The sequence below is a fragment of the Ovis canadensis genome, chromosome 3 (genome assembly GCF_042477335.2).
Source record: "Ovis canadensis isolate MfBH-ARS-UI-01 breed Bighorn chromosome 3, ARS-UI_OviCan_v2, whole genome shotgun sequence".
NCBI lineage: Eukaryota > Metazoa > Chordata > Mammalia > Artiodactyla > Bovidae > Ovis > Ovis canadensis.
The window spans coordinates 140,435,376-140,454,598 of NC_091247.1; the positions used below are offsets into that span (position 1 = coordinate 140,435,376).

Genomic DNA, 19,223 nt, shown 5'->3' on the forward strand with positions numbered 1-19,223 from the left:
AAACTCATGTCCATCAAGTCGGTAATGCCATCCAACCATCTCATCCTCCGTCATCCTCTTCTCCTCCTGCCTTCAATCTTCCCCAGCATCAGGGTCTTTTCCAACGAATCAGTTCTTTGCATCAGGTGGCCAAAGTATTGGAGTTTCAGCTTCAGCATCAGTCTTTCCAATGAATATTCAGGACCGATTTCCTTTAGGATGGACTGGTTGAATCTCCTTGCTGTCCAAGGGACTCTCAAGAGTCTTCTCCAACCACAGTTCAAAAGCATCAATTCTTCGGCACTCAGCTTTCTTTATAGTTCAACTCTCACATCCATACATGACTACTGGAAAAACCATAGCTTTGACTAAACGGACCTTGGTTGGCAAACTAATGTCTCTGCTTTTTAATATACGGTCTAGGTTGGTCATGCCTTTTTCATCCAAGGAGCAAGCGTCTTTTAATTTCATGGTTGCAGTCACCATCTGCAGTGATTCTGGAGCCCAAAAACTAAAGTCTCTCACTGTTTCCCCATCTATCTGCCATGAAGAGATGGGGCTGAATGCCATGATCTTAGTTATTTGAATGTTGAGTTTTAAACCAACTTTTTCACTCTTCTCTTTCACCCTTATCAAGAGGCTCTTTAGTTCCTCTTTACTTTCTGCCATTGGAGTGGTATCATCTGCATATCGGAGGTCATTGATATTTCTGATGGCAATCTTGATTCCAGCTTGTGCTTCGTCCAGCCCGGCATTTCTCATGATGTACTCTGCAGAGAAGTTAAATAAGCAGGGTGACAATATACAGCTTTGACTACTCCTTTCCCAATTTGGAACTAGTCTGATCTATAACATAGGAACAATTATACCTTCTATACAGTGCTCTACAAAAGGTTTGTCTTATTTGAAACTATGTATAGCCCAACAGCATCCATATACTTCAGTCAATTCCAGTTCTCTGGTGAGGCTCAGAGTAGTAGGTAGATGGGAAAGTATCTGGAGGCAGAAGAGGGCTTTGCTGGACACATGTTGTGGAGAGGTGATGTGAGCAGGGAGGATTGCTCACAGTCCTTCTGGAGCTGGAAGTTGAAGAGGACAACAAGGCCCCACAGAGTCCTCTGAGATATGTCATTTTTGGTATGTTTGTCCTGTGCAAAGGGAGATATGGATGAGAAGGAACCAGTAGGGAGAATAAGGATGGAGAAGTGGGGAGGAGCTGTGTTAGAGGAGGAGGAGGCAGGAAGGACAAGACCTAGATGTCAGTGGATGATCAGCTTCCATCACATCCCCAGGGAAGCTGGCAACAGTCAGTGATAAGATATTCATCAGGAGGATGGTGGAAGGCTGATGTGGAGGGCTAAGCAGGACCCTTCTTCCTGGATGGGTGTTCATTTTCACCCTTCCTGGTTGGGATATTGCCAGTGAGATGAAGACCCCAGTTCCAGGGACTTTATCTGCAAGGTCACAATGTCTGGGAGTGTAGTTATCACAACAGTACATAACTCAGGCTTCCTCTGGTTAGAGTTTTTCCAGTAACTCACTGAAGGCCAATCAAAGCTGAGTCTGTTACCCTGTGATCATATGAGTCGATTTGTGCTCCCTTCAGCAGGCAGAGGCCATAAAACCCCTTCTTTGGACACTCAACCCAGTTAGTATGCCCGGTTCAGGAGATCACACATGGACACAGGCGCCCAGCTGCCCCAACAGGATCCTGAGGTTCTAGGTCCTGCTGGGACTTCCTCCCCCTGGAACTGCTTCCTCAAACTTTTACCCACTGGCTTCCAGACTCCAACATGCCTGGACCCTCCCTGATGTCTCTGGTCCTTGAAACAGGATTCTCTGCCCTTGCACCTGATCAGTCTTCTGGGGTTTTCCTACCTCTGTGGCTCCTGGTTCACCACAGAGTTGATCCTGCCAAGCAATTCCTGCCTTCATTATAGACTCAGGGCACGTAGAACTTGGAAGTTAAGAAACCATTTTACCATATGATCCAGAGATCACACTCTTGGGGGTATATCTGGAGAAAACTGTAATTTGAAAAGAAACATGCACCCCAGTGTTCATAAGCAGCACTATTTATGATAGCCAAGACATGGAAGCAACCTAAGTGTCCACTGACAGATGAAGGAATAGAGAAAATGCGGTTTGCAAACACAATGGAATACTGATCAGCCATAAAAGAATGAAATAATCCCATTTTCAGCAACATAGACGGACCCAGAGATAATTAAAACATTATACTAAGTGAAGTAAGCCAAAGACAAAATCATATCATTCACATGTGGAATCTTAAAAATGATACAAATGAACTTTCTTACAAAACAGAAATAAGCTCACAGACATAGAAAACAAACATGGTTACCAAAGGTGGAAGGTGAGAGGGAAAAATTAGGAGTTTGAGATTAAAATATACACACAACTATATATAAAATTGATAACAAGGACCAACTGCACAGCACAGGGAACTATACTCAATATCTTATAATAACCTATAATGAAAAAGAATCTAAAAAGAATATTATATATGTAAAATGTATATACAAATTATGAAAGTTGCTCAGTTGTGTCCGACTCTTTGTGACCCCATGGACTCTTCCAGTTCTCCAGGTCACAATACTGGAGTAGGTAGCCTTTCCCTTCTGCAGAGGATCTTCCCAACCCAGGGAATGAGCCCAGGTCTCCCGCATTGCAGGCGGATTCTTTACCAGTTGAGCCACATATGTATATATACATATATATATATATATTGACTGAATCACTTTGCTGTACACTTGAATCTAGTACGACATTGCAAATCAACTATAGTTTAATAAAACAATTTTAAAAAAGAAAGCATCTAAACATGAGTTCTCATTTATACTAAGAAACTAAGGCCCAGAGAAGGAAGCAGAAATTGGCAAACAGCAGAGTCAGGACCAGAGAACCCTGTCTCCTGATGTCTACTTTCCCAGAGCCATGTAGTGACCCTGAGATAGAGGGTCTCAGAAAAGTTTTCCGAACTGCCCACCCTGTTGGTGAGATCAGCTTCCCCCTGGATGTACGTAATGTGCTCAGTTATGCCACCCCCTCCTAGACTGGAAGCCCCATGTTTGTTCACCATTGTGTCCCAAGCCCTAGGGGTACTGCCTGGCTCAGAGTAAGTACACCACCATTATTTCTTGACTCAATAAGCAGGTCAGTGTAGATATGGCCAAACCAATTTACTCAGCTCTCAAAGTGGTCATTTGGGCCTAGGAACTGGATGAGCTGAACCAGTGTCATCAGAACAATGAACAGTGCTATGGTTTTGAGCATGGATGTGCTTTGGCCTCAGGAAGATCTGGGTTTGAATCGTAGCTCTGCCATCTACTGGCTGTACACCTCTTAACCTCAGTTCCCACACCCATAAAAAAGAAGTAGCAATGCGTACCTCAAAGGATTGTTGTGAGAGTTAAATGAATTATGTATTTCAAAGTACTCGGCTCAGTGTTTGACACATTCTGAGCCCTTAAAGCATGGAAACTTTTTATATTAGAGATGCTGCATGAGCAATGCCTACCCATACTGCCTTCTAGGAGCAACTGCTACTCATGAGCTCTGCTGCCCACGTGACCTTAACCTTGGACAGGGCTGATTGGACCGGGGTAGGGTGTTAATAGGGGTTAACTTATTCAGTCTCCCTCTTCGTGGGACCTTCCAGGCAACTGCCATCCCATCTTGTAATGGAAGCTCTTCCTTTGGCCACTGGAGGAACCCAGGCAACTTAGCTTTGGGTAGCCACTGGGAGAGGGGAGAGTGCCTCCATGCTGGGAGAAAAGGCTCTTCATCTCTGGATCAGGAGGAGCTCGGTGATGCTGCCTCAGGGCCCCAGTGAGCAATGCCATCAATGCATGAGGGTGTTGGCCCAGTGCAGAGTGGATTGGCACTAAGTGTGTCTGCAGGGGTGACAACGGAGGTGGCAATGGCAGTAGAGTCTCATTCAGCATTGGACGTGGAGGTTGTCGTTGAAGTCACCACCTTTGTGAACAGATATGAGTTAGCTCTGAGGGGTATTGAGAGGACCTGGAGGTCCTATAATAGCAGCTGACAGGCAGGAGGCAAGCAAGAAAACACTCTTATGTTTTTTTACGAAACTCTAATGTTTTAACCTAGACCCACATGATCTGGGACCTGCATAACCAAAGGCCCTGCCCCAGGGTGGTGGGGATTCGAAGTGCAGAGGCCCTCACCCTCCTGCTTGGCCTCAGAAGCAGAAGACTGCATCCCACAGCCTGTCTTCCCTGTACCATTTGCTCCCTCCACTCAACTCAGACATCTGGTCCCCACCCACTCCTTCATCACCACCCTCCCATCTCTCATCTCCTCCCGGGCCATGCAGTCTGTCTGCAGCACCCTATCTCTGCCAAGGAGTCAAGGGCCCGCCCGTCCATCCTCACACCTTCAGGTTCCCAGCAGCGTCCACCCTGTACCTCTGTGAGCTGGGCACGCCCTGGCTCCTGAGGCAGCTGATTCTGTTCTTGGTCAACTTTGGCTCTAAGTTCTAACCTTGAACCTAAACCTGTCTCCTTAGAAGAGAAGCTAGGTCTGGGCTATGTCCTCTGGAGCTCTGTCAAGCGAGTTTGCTCTTTATTCTACGCAATGGACTTTTGCTCAGATGTGACATCAGAGTGATGTCCACTCTGCTTGGATCCCCCACATCCAGTTGCTTTTTGCCTTCATCTCCCTCATCTGCCTTTCTCTCCATCGGTGCTTCCCCTTCCTTCCCCAGAGCCTCACCACCTCGTGCTGATCCACCCACCTCCTTTCTCCTCTTCCAAGTCTTCTTCCTCAGGGCCACAAGATGAATTTTTCCAAAACATCAACAAGCATACATTTCCCCTGTGACAGTGGCCTGGAACCTATAGGAAAGTCCTCCTCAATCTGGCATTCAAGGTCTCCTTTCCTCTGTCTCCAAGTTTGGACAATTGCTTTCTGACACAAAACCCTTTGCTGTTGTTTAGTTGCCAGTTGTGTGATCTTTTGTGATCCCGTGGACTGACTGTAAACCTCCAGGTTCCTCTGTCCATGGGATTTCCCATGCAAGAATACTGCAGTGGGCTGCCATTCCCTCTCCAGGGGATCTTCCCATCACAGGGACTGAACCCTCATCTCCTGCATTGGCAGGAGGATTCTTTACCACTGAGCCACCAGGGAAGCCAGCTGCAAGCAAACCAGTCAAATTCACTGTCATCAGAACATTCCATTAGCACTCTTGCCTCTGAGGCCTGATCTATATACTATCTTTTCTCGTCTCCTTCTTTCTCTCCTGTATCATCTTTGGAGGCCTCCCTGACTGAGGCTCTGACAGGATCCCCTCCACACCCCAGAGAAACCCACAGTCCTCACCACTATGCGTCTCATATGTGATCTTATTTTTGATATGAGTCCCACTGAAGGTCCTCTGAGAAGTTTTACTCCCCCACCCCCTTCCTAGGTAGGCACTAAACACCTGAGTTTTGAGGGCAAAGATGAGATCAACCCTGCTGCCAAGACTCCCTGAGTCCTCTTCCACCCTCTTCACACGTTCCTCCTTCTCTGTTTTTCCAGCAGGCTCTGAAGAGGACACAAGAGTCTCTGTGGGGTCTGACCACTGTCAGGTAGGATGAAACCACAGCTCCCCTGAGCCAATTAGGGAGGAGCATGCAGTGGATTATGATGTAACAATTTGGTCACCAATCATGATTTACCAAGTTCCCCCAATCTTGGATCTGTACTTGAGTTCTTCACGTCTTAACAATGCATCCTAAAATTCCTCAAGAAAACATTTCCAGGACTGCTCAGAAGTGATCACTTTCCTTGGCTTTCAGGTTTCTTTTTGTTTCCTAATTGTTTAAAAATCCTGCCATGTTGTAGGCACTCTTTCTGGACCACTGAATTTGTGTTTGTTTTCTCAACTTTGCCTGCTGTTTACAAGTCATATAACTCATACATTCTCTAGTTATACATTTCTATAATGACTTTTCAGTCTGCCCTTTTCCGTTTCTGTATACATCCAAATATGACCCCATAGTTAGGAAACTTATGAAGCCACTAGAGAGTGGGGAAGCTGAGGGCACAGATTCCAAACACACAAACATAAGCTCACTCAAGTCTCTGTTGTATCAGCTGTGTACTTAAACAATAACCTTTGTGAGCTTCAGTTTTCATCTGGAGGAGCATCAAGTATCCATTCCGTGTCTCGTGACGGTCAGATAATGTACACCTGGACGGTCAGATAATGTACACCTGGACGGTCAGATAATGTACACCTGATGTGCTTAGCCAGGCATGTTACAAACACATACCAGATGTTGGCTACTGTTGCCAGAGATTCCCCAGTGAGGGCTTCAGCCCTGCAAGGTAGGTTATGAGGGGCCCAAGGAAGGCCTTTGATGGTGATGATAGTGAAAATAGAACTGTTAAAAGAGGCCACGGAGGCCCTTCTGACTCAAAATTAGAGCTAGAATCACACAGCCCAAAATTGGTAGAAAACTTACCACTCTTTAGAGCAGTCAAGGCATGAGCATCTTTTCTTTTCTTAGGGAAATCAGGTGATAATTCATTTAGTAATTTCTGAGAGTGGGGAGGGGCTTTGGGGACTATGGTAAGAATAGAGAAATGACCATTATCGTTTTGGAGATTGGGAATTCTCCATTCACCCTTCCTCTCCCCTTGGGACCTAGGGACTACACCCCCAAAGATCAACGGCTGAACGAGGAACTGACGGTCTTATGCTGAGCTAGCACCCCACAACCTCAAATGGAAGCTGAGCTGGAGAGCATGACCGAGGCCCAGAAGCCCCAGCAAGGGGCTGATTCAGTACCTATAAACCATATAGACAAAGGTTACAATGACCATGACCCCCTCCCCTTGACCCTAGGGTGTCCACTCTACAACACAGCTGCAAGGCCGAGGACCAGGAGGGCAGGAGAGGGGCAGGCCTGCTCCTGGCGGAGGCACCAAGGGAAGGCAGAGAGGGCTTAATTAGTCTCTCCCATACACCTATAAAGAAGGTGGTATTATCACTCCCATTTTGCAGGGAAGAAACTGAGGCACGGATGAAGCAAGCTGCCCCAGGTCACACAGGTATGAGGCAGAGCTGGAACTTGAAGCCTGGCGGGTTTGTTCCTGGTTTCCTTCTCATTTACTTGCCAGTTGCTAACAGCCTCAATCATACCCACTTAGTCTCCTGACAGGGAAGCTTGGTGATTCCTTCCACTTGTGAGCACTGACATCAACCAAACAGGTGAGATCATGGGGGGTGAGCTCTGCTAGGGACCTTTGGGGCAATGGTTGAAGGAGAGAGCAATGTAATTCTTGCACATTTTTCTTACAAGCTTGTACCTGTGAGTCCCAGCAATTAAACACAGTCAGTTAGTTCAGTCGCTCAGTCGTGTCTGACTCTTTGTGACCCCATGAACTGCAGCACGCCAGGCCTCCCTGTCCATCTCCAACTCCCAAAGTCCACCCAAAACCATGTCCATCGAGTCGATGATGCCATCCAACCATCTCATCCTCTGTTGTCCCCTTCTCCTCCTGTCCTCAATCTTTCCCAGCATCAGGGTCTTTTCAAAGGAGTCAGCTCTTTGCATCACGTGGCCAAAGTATTGCAGTTTCAGCTTCAACAGGGAGGACTGAGTCCTTCCAATGAACACCCAGGACTGATCTCCTTCAGAATGGACTGGTTGGATCTTCTTGCAGTCCAAGGGACTCTCAAGTCTTCTCCAACACCACAATTCAAAAGCATCAATTCTTCTGCGCTCAGCTTTCTTCACAGTCCAACTCTCACATCCATACATGACTACTGGAAAAACTATAGCCTTGACTAGACGGACCTTTGTTGGCAAAGTAATGTCTCTGCTCTTTAATATGCTGTCTAGGTTGGTCATAACTTTCCTTCCAAGGAGTAAGCGTCTTTTAATTTCATGGCTGCAATCACCATCTGCAGTGATTTTGGAGCCCCCAAAACTAAAGTCAGCCACTGTTTCCACTGTTTCCCCATCTATCTGCCATGAAGTGATGGGACCAGATGCCATGATCTTCGTTTTCTGAATGTTGAGCTTTAAGCCAACTTTTTCACTCTCCTCTTTCACTTTCATCAAGAGGCTCTTTAGTTCTTCTTCACTTTCTGCCATAAGGGTGGTGTCACCTGCATATCTGAAGTTATTGATATTTCTCCCGGCAATCTTGATTCCAGCTTGTGCTTCTTCCAGCCCAGCGTTTCTCATGATGTACTCTGCATAGAAGTTAAATAAGCAGGGTGACAATATACAGCCTGGACATACTCCTTTTCCTGTTTGGAATCAGTCTGTTGTTCCATGTCCATTTCTAACTGTTGCTTCCTGACCTGCATACAGTTTTCTCAGGAGGCAGGTCAGGTGATCTGGTATGCCCATCTCTCTCAGAATTTTCCACAGTTTATTGTGATCCACACAGTCAAAGGCTTTGGCATAGTCAATAAAGCAGAAATACATGTTTTTCTGGAACTCTCTTACTTTTTTTGATGATCCAGCGGGTGTTGGCAATTTGATTTCTGGTTCCTCTGCCTTTTCTAAAACCAGCTTGAACATCTGGAACTTCAAGGTTCATGTATTGCTGACGCCTGGCTTGGAGAATTTTAAGCATTACTTTACTAGTGTGTGAGATGAGTGCAATTGTGCAGTAGTTTGAGCATTCTTTGGCATTCCCTTTCTTTGGGATTGGGATGAAAACTGACCTTTTCCAGACCTTTTCCAGGCACTGCTGTGTTTTCCATATTTGCTGGCATATTGAGTGCAGCACTTTCACAGAGTCATCTTTCAGGATTTGAAATAGCTCCACTGGAATTCCATCACCGCCACTAGCTTTGTTTGTAGTGATGCTTCCTAAGGCCCACTTGATTTCACATTTCAGGTTGTCTGGCTCTAGGTGAGTGATCACACCATTGTGGTTATCTGGGTGGTGAAGATCTTTTTTGTACAGTTCTTATGTGTATTCTTGCCACCTCTTCTTAATATCTTCTGCTTCTCTTAGGTTCCTACCATTTCTTTCCTTTATTGAGCTCATCTTTGCATGAAATGTTCCCTTGGTATCTCTAATTTTCTTGAAGAGATCTCTAGTCTTTCCCATTCTATTGTTTTCCTGTATTTCTTTGCATTGATCGCTGAGGAAGGCTTTCTTATCTCTCCTTGCTGTTCTCTGGAACTCTACATTCAAATGGGTATATCTTTCCTTTTCCGAGCCACAGTCAGCTCCTGGTCTTGTTTTTGCTGACTGTATAGCGCTTCTCCATCTTTGGCTGTAAAGAATATAATCAATCTGATTTCAGTGTCAACCATCTGGTGATGTTCATGTGTAGAGTCTTATCACACAACCAAGAGGTAAAAGGGGTGAACTTGTAACCTGGTCTGTAACCCTTGGATCAGCCTTGGACATCACTAAGATAACTAGCCATGTCAATTGCTCTATCTCCTTCTAAGGGAAACTAACAAGTCATAGCCTCTGCTGAAGGAACATCCCTCAACTGCCGTTATCTGGTACCGCTTGACCCTCATTCTTCCCCAGTTGGCCCTGAGAGGTCCCAAACCCAAAGGCCCCTGACTCATAGGCTGGTCAGGGACCTACAACATGGCTAAGAAATAATGAGTTGGGCCCAATCACATTCTCAACCTTGGGAATCTGACTCTAGAAATACAGAGACAGTGAAAGCTGTGAGCCATGGGGATTGAAGCTGAAAGAATCTGGAGGTGGTTAAGGCTGTGACAGGTTGGGCAGAGAGACAATGACACTGCAGAAAAGCTGTAAGGTAGGAAAACATACAGTGGAGGGTGAGAATAAGCTGGTTGGAAGTGAAGCAGGCACAGACGAGCTGAGTCAGGCCAAGACGAAGGTGAAGCGTGAAAGCAGTCGACGTTTGATCTTCCTGCACGTAAGTATCATCTGGAGAGAATCTAACAAACACCAGCGTCTGTGCTTATTCCCAGGGAGTCTGTGTAATCAGTGTGGAGTGGGGGCCAGGCATTAGTAGATTAAAAATGTCCTCAGGTAGAGGCAGGTGGAACACCTCTAACCTGCTGGGAGGCTCCCCAGCCTCCGGAGTCTCCTGTTTTCGCAGCCCGGCTCCTGCTCTGCTAGAGGCCCCGTAGTTCAGGTTCCCCTGGGTCCTTTGGCAGATTCTTTTGGATATTCGGTCACTTACAGCTCCTGCCTTATTCCTTGCTAACAGAAGTTTGTACAAGTAACAGAGGAGCAATATGGTCAAGGAAGATGGGCCCAACCCTGGAGAATGAAGACAATTTGTCCAAGCCAAACAAGATAATCCCATCCCCTTCTCCCATCTTAGAGATGAGTATATGACTCAATTCTGACCAATGACATGTTGGGGACAGGGGGCTTCTGGGAGAGGTTTTCTCCTTTAAAAGAGAGAGAGAGAGAAGCTGGAGAAAGCCCCCTCACCCTCTGTTGTACTGAAGAGTTGTGCTGCCTGATGTGACGACCAGAGCTTCTGGAGCTATCCTGTGACTATGAGGGGGAAAACCAAGAGAACTGCAGAAAATCTGACCAGAGCCCTGATGCGACTGCTGCCATTAACCAACCCAGGAGCCACCTTCCTCCAGGTTTCTTGTTACTTGCTCTATGTTTAGTGTGTGCCAGGTACCATCTTGAGCACTTTTCATGTGTAACTTAATGGGTGAAAACTGGCTTCAGTTCCTGCACAGGAACCTTCCCATACACCCCCTGTGACTTAACCCTGGCTTGTCCTGTGTCCCACACCTATTTGTCTTGGTTCTCCTTCCTGGAAGAGCCACAGAGGGCTGGTTTCAGGAGGCTTCCAGCTGATGCCCTTCCAGTCACATTCCACCAGGCTGGCTGACTGGCTCTCCCCTTACCCTTCCCTTCTACCTCCCCCACTCACCTCTTTACTCTTACTCCAATCCTTCCTTCTTCCCCTTTCCTCCATCCCTCCAATGACTGGATTTGAGAGGAAGAGAAATGGAGCCTCATGCCCCCTAAAACCAAAACTATCTGGAATGACTGTAGATCTTTAAAATCTGGATTTGTAGACAGTGGCAAGTCCTTAAATATTAGTAACTGGTCTCATCAGCCTAGCTGTAGCTCCAAGGTGGGCTTTCTTTTCATGCTATCCTGTCCCCTGACCCAAAAATAAGTCTAAGTGGTCCCCAAAGAAAGGGCAGTCTAGCCTCTTCCATGGCTCCAGCCAGGGATCCTCAGGATCTGCACGCAGGAAAGTGTATAGGCCCCTCTTCAGGCCCACCCCCGCATCTTCATAACTCTTCTTCCCGAGTCTGGAAGGTAGTTACCTTGGCTCAGATCCCACGTTTCGAGCTCAAAAAACACCATAGGTATTAACAGTTACACAGACTTTATTTTTCACCCATTGAGCATAGGAAGGTCTGGGCAGGCAGAGGTGTCACCATCACCCCCTCGGTTCACAGACACAGACCGTGAGACTAGGCGGTGAGGGACAGGGGTCCTGTTGCTACCGCAGATTGCTAGGGGATTATCACAATGACACGTGTTCTTGGTTCTATTTACACCATGGAGTGTGGAGAGGGTACATTTCTTACACTAAAAATATATACTTTGGAATCTCTAAAACAAAAATATCTCTATCTCTACAGGAGACCTACTAGAAAGAAGAACATAGAAAACGAGGGAAATGTACCAGCACCTCAAGCCGTCCCCTTCCGTGGGAAGGTCGCTGTGCTCTCCACCTGACACCATGTGCTTGGGAGGGCAGCTGTATCTAACCAGTCGGACAGACAGACACAGATAAACAAGAGGGAGGCTTATCATCTTGGAGGAGTGAATATGGAGGAGAGGTGTGGGGAGAAGGATTTTGGCCTCTTTTGCAAAAGGAGTAATTGCACATCCAGTTTATTGCACGTGTGGAAAACCTGCAAGTTGAAATCAACTGCAAACCTGCTAAAAGAACCCGAGCTCTGCTGTTCCTGCTGGGCTTGGGAAAGGGCCGTGGGTGGGCTCTCTCTCCCGCTCAGAAATATTAGTGCCATCAGCTAGAAGAAAAATTCTATATTCTCCAATGCTGAAAGTGAGTTAGGTTTCAGAAAATGCTATTCCTTTTCTTTTCAGAAGGATCAGAAACCATTCCATTCCCTTTGAGCACAGAATCTCCTAAAAGAATTATGCCTGTAGTTGAATTGCTCCCCTTTCTGATGTTTCCTATTGAAAAGATTCATGTGACACTCCTTTCCTCTTTCGATAGAGTTACTTCACACCTCTTTGGTTGTGAAAGTCAGCCTCCTTCCACTAAAGAAACTAAAGAAATGTGAATTGAGTCAACTACCCCATTCTCTATAATTAATACAAGACCCCAGGGGCACCAAGAATGATAAAGAGTAGGTTTGGTAGAAAAATCCCTTCTATTTGGTTTTGGAATGTCTTTCTCTATTTACACTGAAATATGGATGAGCCTGAGGGCTTGAGAATTCATAGTCCCTCATCCTAAATAAGGCAAATAACCATCAAGTTCCTTTTTGGAGCAGCCCCAGAACTATCCAACCTCCCCCCCTTTCTTCCTAGCCCCCACTGGCGGGGGCTGTTAGGACCTCGGACCAAAAACTCCTTCCCTCCAAGAAGAACTTGAAAGACTGAGGAAAAGGCAGAAAGGAGAGAAAGAGAGCTTGAAAAAGCTAGGTCAGCAAAAAGGGGCAGAACTGAGATGATGTCTCACTTGGCCAGTTAGGACCGGCAGGAACAAATTCTACCTTAGAAGGTCTGGCAGCTACGACCAAGAGACAGTCAAGAAGGCTGAGAATATCTGATGCATGTCAACTGTCTTGCCAGGATGTGGCTTGGGAACCTGAGAAGTCTAAGGAAAATGCAGTAACGAACTAGCAAAGAGTGCTTAAAAGTCCTCAGAGGAGGTGCTAACTCTCCTGCAAAGGCAGACGTTTAGAGAAGCTAACAAAGTAGTAGAAAGAACATACTGGAGACTATGTCTAATGAGAGTTAGAATGAAAGCCATGGGCTCTTGGCTCAAGCCTTCTCCTATGCATCAGGAAAACCTGGACATGTTGAACATGGACGTTGAAATCATCAGAGAAGTTGCAGGGAGAATTACTGATTCCTTAATTAGAAGGAAAGTCTAGAATACAGAATAGGTAGAAAATAAAGTCAAACAGGGAAATGTCGTTTTTGGATGACCAAAAACCAGATTCCCCAAAGCAGAGACCTCTTAAAGGTCACAGATGTCAACCTAAGATGTTAACCAAACCTAAGACTTAGCTTACCAGATTTTGATCAAATATCTATGACTAATTTAAAAGCCAGTCCTATCCCAGACAAATAGAAAGAGCAACTATTTATAACCTGTTTTGGAAATGTATGGTTCTCTGGTTCTCCACCCCAAAGGCAAATTTAATATATGAACAAGGAGAGGGGACAGGAGCTGAGTGCAGTAAAGACCAGCCCTCCTGATAGTCCCATCATCAGAAGTTTGAAATCATAAACAGCTACAAAGAATTAGCCTGCATTTTATGTAAGCAACATTTTGGGCAATTTCACAACACATTTCTGCTGACCTTCACCTTCTCCCTAGACCAACCCTTCCTTAAGTCATAAATTAGGAAGTAACCCAACCACTTAGTAATGCCACTAGATGCCACTTTTTCTGCTTAGAACAAAGATTCTACTCACCATCACTTTCTTAATCCCTGGCCTCCATCCCTTCCTACTCTACAACACCAGCCTATCAGGACACTGACTGTCAACACTCAAACTACTCCTGAAATTTCCCCTCATCAGAGAAGAGGTGGATTATTTCTCTGGCCCAAGCAAGCCTGGGCATGGGAATTACCTAACTACCTGCCTTGCTTTCTACCCCTAAATCAGTTTTTCCTTAATATTGAGCTTAAACACCTTTTTCTAAGACTAAGCTATCGCATTTGCCCTCAGGCAATTCTATCAGGCCAGAGAGGGAAGTCCTAGATAGGGGAAGGACAATATTCTCTTGATGTCCCTACAACTTAGATGCACGAGGCTGTTCAGTAGCAGCAACGAAATCTCCTGGATACACTCTTACTTGTCGGTAAGCACACATGCACACACATATACACACGAGGCCTCTGTTTCACTGTCACTCTGTTTCCTATCCTAAACACTGTCCCAACTTGACTCTGCCACCCATAGTCACCAGCCACAGACCTGAGCTGGGAAGCAGCCAGGACTGGGGCTGAGTGCTGGGTGGGATTTGGGAAAGATGAGAGAGGAAGAGTATGGAGTGGTTCCTGCCACTGAGATGCAGCACAAATGGAGCTAGCTGCTGTTTGAGGAAAACTTAACTGCCCCAAAAGACTGGCACAGCCTCCCAAAGTAGGGAGCCCACAGGACAGGGCGTCATGAGACATCAGTGTGTGCAGAAACAGATGTTCGGAGCGACACTATCACCCAGTTCTCCTGCATGGTGGAGACTTCCCTGCTAAATTCCCTGTAGCCACGCTGAGGCCAAGGGAACAGGAAGCAGTCACCACCTTCCCTATACAGAGGTGGCAGGAAAAGATGGGAGGGGCAAGATGGGGGCAGAGAGGAGGGATGTTCTCAGGGAACAGAGAAGAAAGGAGGCAAGTTCAAGGAAGCAGCCAGAGAGGGACAGGGAAAGGCAGCAAGAAAGCTTTTCCCAGTGATGGGTTGCCTTATGATTTTTCTAAACCAGGTAGGGAAACAGGTACAATGATTACATTTATCCTAAAATGATAAAATGTGAAGCTTTGGCTCTCAAAGATTTTAATGCCCATAGAGTTCAAAGAAGCATGCCTGATCCTGTCTGCACCATAGGAAAGGAAGCTGAGGCTGTCCCTGAAACAGCCTTAGGAATAGAAATTAGACAAGCAGGAACAATACCCATAATTCAAAGGGATAGCACTTTAATATTTGAAAGCAGGGTGATGTTCAGCCAGTCAGCACTGGTATGGCCATACATACTGCTTGTTTATAGCAGGCATCCTTTCTGAGTGGTTGGTATCTATCCTGTACCAGTTGTCAAATATTTTGAAAATCATCTGTGTATTAAAAATAATTGTGGCTCTAAGAGATAGGGAGATAGGAAAATGCATGATTCCTTCAATATCAAAGTCCCTAGAGTAAGACTAGAATAGCATCAACATATTTTTGGAGTCTAAGGAATGTAAACTTCAATAAGATTATGTAGCAACTCTTCACCTATGAAAGAGAGCACACTGAGGGGCTGTCCCTCTGTACAAATATTCTCCAGGATGGAAACTGATCAGATCCCCTGGGTACCAACATGCTTGTTAGTCACATTCTGTGCACAAAGGAAGGGAAAGTCTATACACAATGGAGCCCAAACCCTCACTGCAACAGAGAAAAGGAGACAAAAAGTAGAAATATAGTCTTAAACTGAATACCAGAATTAATTTCACCACTTACAGTTCATTTCCCTGTTGTGGCTTTTTACATCTGAAAGTCAAAACGTGTCAACAAAAAAAAAATCCAGAATGATCAAAGTGGTTTGGTCCATTGAGTTGATGATGGTTTGCGACTAAGGCAGCTAAGGAGACATTATGTAAGCACTTGGATCTCTCCAGGAACGGAATCAAAATATGTCCTCAAGAGACAGCAGCAAGACATGGATGTTTCCTCAACATGCCCAATAAAAAACCCCTTATCTTTTTCTACTCACAAACAACTATGGTCAAACTTTCGCCAGATAACCAGAAAGCAGACAGTACGACAAATCTTCAGGCTGGGAAGTCCTTCCTGATGTCTAAACTAATCCCTTCGGTAGCCACTAAAGCTCATTCTCTTACTCTATCAATGAACCAAGCGAAGCTGCTCATCCTCATTCATCATTTTCCCCTGAGCCTTTTCCCATCTGAGATAAGCAAGTCCAGTGTGTGTGTCCCTCTCGGCCCTTCCATCATCCAAGGTTCTCGCTGAGTTATGCAGGCTGCTGCTAGGGAGCGAGGAAGACGCACCGGGTCAGAGGCATCTTCTGGCTGTTGTGGTTGGCACTGCCAACGCTCAGGGTGCTGACCCTCCTAGGAGCAGACCTTCTGGCAGCCTCTGGGTCTGACCAGCATCCCCCAGAGGAGGCAACCAAACCAAGGCCCAGTGCTGCCCAGGAGCCTGCAGTCACTATGCAACCGGAGAGGCTTCCCTTTGCTCTCTGCTCTCCTCCCGCTCCCCCACCCTGTCCTTGAGCAAGAGGGACCTCCCTGAGGAAAATCCTCAGTGGCAGAATGGATATAGATGGCTCAGCAGGCCAGCCACCTGAAGAGGCAATGTTTGGCAAGTGGGAAGCTGGGTCTTCAATGGTGGCAGTTCTGAAGAGAAAGAGAAGGAAGAAGAGAAGTACCAGCAGGAGGTGGTCTTCGGTTTCCATGCTCAGGCCCGGCGATGCCCTCTGATGCACACCACCAATAACTGAATCTCGCATGGCTTGGCCAGGACCAAGGACAGGGCCAGGCTGGGGCTCGCTTCATCTCAGAGACCCCCGCCATCTTCTCTGTAACCAGAGCTTCCCTGTGGCACCTCACGGCCCACAGCCTCCAGCCCAGCAAAGACATTTAGTTGAAGAGACTGAACAAAAGTGTTACAATTAGACAAAAAGGGAACACATGATTCATTCCTGCTTTTAACACAATACTTTGAAGATGTCACCACAATTTGGATCTGGCTGTATTTTAAGTTCATTTACAAGTAGACTAGTTCTCAACTAAAAATAATCATGTGCGTTATACTTTCGACAGCTGCCTGGATTTTCCTCTGAAGGAAACAAGATTCTATATTTCACTCACATTCATCACAGATTTATTTTAACCCATTCGATGAAGAAATAACCCACCACTACCACCCACTAGTGGCTGTGACTTTCCAGAGCAGCCTTATGAATGAGAGTTATTTACCCCCATTTCATGGCTGAATAAACCAACTGCCAGAAACAGTGGTCTGCCAGGTTACACATGACATTAATAGCTAGGCCAAGTCTCCTAACCTAGCCTACTGATTTTTTTTTTTTAAGCTAGAAAAATTGCCTTTAGTAAGACCTAAGATTTCACCTTCAATTATCTGATGAATAGTGTTTGGACCAAATTATTTACGTAATTTGAGTACACAGCCTACCTCAATGTAGGCAAAAATGCCTCAAGTCTTTCCCTTTTCTTCATGAACCAGATTAAGATTGATCTATGCTACTGACAAATGATATTCAGAATTTGGTTTTCAAAATAAGAAAACAGTTACAATTTAATATTTCAAAATCTTTATGAGACAATAATTCTCATTATGGAACAAGTTAAATAGGTTACTTTGTATCAATATTATCAACACTATCCAATATTGTAAGGATTTTCCAGTTTGTATGGCTGCAATCACCAGAGAGATGCTCTACCGATTTTGAAATGGGAAATAGAAAGAGGATAAAGGGAATGAAACAATAAAGCAAATTTACATTCCAAAATAATTCTATCCTAACTTTGGGCTTGTGTAAATGGGCAGCTCAAAACAATATATCTGCTCAAATAGCTGGAAAACATTTTTGCTTCTCTTAGGCTTGTAACAATTCTGTGAGGTTAGTGGCAGTCCTAGATGTGCTATTTAACAGATAAATTCAATTTTACACCTAAAATACAGTTTACTTTCAACACAATTTCTATTTTTAAAAGCCAGAAATAAATAAAAATCAGCAATTATAGTTCTCTTTACCTCTTTTCCTTTGTGTTTCCAGAATTTATACTGAGAGCTTTCCAGACCGTGGTTTTAGGCATTTCATCAGATATATTAATCTCGGAGGGGTCACATCTGAAATCAATGCTCAGGACAGTCAGTGTCAGCCATACAAATCAGTCATATACCTGTCTGTGACGCCCGCCCCCCACCGGAAGGGAAAAGATGAAGTCTGAGGGGGCTCGCCTCACAGCTCTCACAGCACGAGGAGCCAGATGGTGGGAATTCGAAAGGCAAGGTGGCCCGTGAGTCAGAGCTGAGGGCTGGGCTGGGGCGCTGGCCAGCGGCCAGCCCTGCCTGCAAGTTCTGCTCGCCTCTGACAGGCCCCTCTGGCAACGCTGGTGGCAGCATCAGGGGCTACAACTGACTGAGCGCTCACTGCGTGCCAGGCATGGGGCTAAGCACTCTTTGTTCCTTTTCTCATTTACATGGCCAGATCTTTTCCATTTGTAGTTTACACAGGTCCGTTACAATGTGGTATCTTAACGATTATAGCATCAGAGATAATTAACATCCTCACTCTGAATGTGCAGAAACCAAAGCTTGTAGGGTTAAGAGACCGTCCAAGGTCAAACGTGCATCAGTGGAAACTCAAGACCTTGAATCCTGTCCTTGGTCTCCTAGAAACCCCCATCCCCTCAATACTCTGAAGCTTTCCTCAAGCCAGACTGTTCCTTTTAAAAGGCCAAGAGAGGAGGCAACACCTGCTAGGAAAGGAACATGGCTCCCACTATACCACAGAGAATGCAAAGTCTCTGGCTCCTTGAATGGCAACTCAGAGAAAGTTTATTAAGGACCAAAGATTCCATTTCTTTGTGGTCAGTGTCTTTTTTAAGTTGAATACTCATAGTAACAGAGTAGAATGGTGGTTACCAGAGGCTGAGGGGTGGGGGACAAGGGGAGATATTGATCAAAGGGTACAAACTTCCCATTAAAAGATGAGTAATCTGAAGACTTAATATAGAGCATGGTGACTACAGTTAGTAATAAGAATGTATTGTATACTTGAAATTTGCTAAGAAAGTAGATCTCAGATGTTCTCTCCACCCACAAAAAAGAAACGGTACATATAGGAAGTGATGAATATACTGTCAATTTGATTAAAGTAATTATTTTACTATATATATTTATGTATTACATATAATGTTGCATACCTTAAATATATATTACTTTCAGTTGTCATAAATAAATGAATAAAAGGCCAAAGAAAAGCTTTTCCTCTTCTCTCCCTCAGTATAAACCACAATCAATTCAATAAGTCGGCAGTAAATTATCCAGCATCTAGATGGCCCAGATCCCCTCTCTCTCCCTTTTCTGTTCCCTCTCTACCTCTGGGCTTCTTTCAGCTGTGTATTCCTCTCTCAAAGTGGAAACAAAATGCCAGGAATGAAAGCACAAATGGACCAATTTAGCATCCTGTGATTTGTGGTGAGCAGGCCACAAATAGGTTGAACAGACCAAAAGGCTAAGATCACTGGCAGAAGTAAGGAACTGGAGGAATCCCAGTTCAGTTTCCCCTTGGCTTCTAGGACTGCAGCTGC

At 45.4% G+C, this 19,223-nt stretch overlaps 1 protein-coding gene across 2 annotated transcripts in view; it reads right to left on the reverse strand.

The window, feature by feature from the left end:
• Window positions 1–11,321: 11,321 nt before the first annotated feature.
• SLC4A8 (solute carrier family 4 member 8) overlaps window positions 11,322–19,223 on the reverse strand; it is an 80,931-nt gene continuing 73,029 nt past the window's right edge. The window contains exons 24-25 of one of the 2 annotated variants that reach the window (XM_069584352.1): window positions 17,662–17,757; window positions 11,322–16,536 (exon numbers count right to left, since the gene is read on the reverse strand). In XM_069584352.1, the coding sequence (XP_069440453.1) occupies window positions 16,524–16,536; window positions 17,662–17,757 (109 nt within the window). In that variant the 3' untranslated portion in view covers window positions 11,322–16,523. The remainder of the gene's footprint in view (window positions 16,537–17,661; window positions 17,758–19,223) is intronic. The other variant, XM_069584354.1, reaches the window with a different exon arrangement.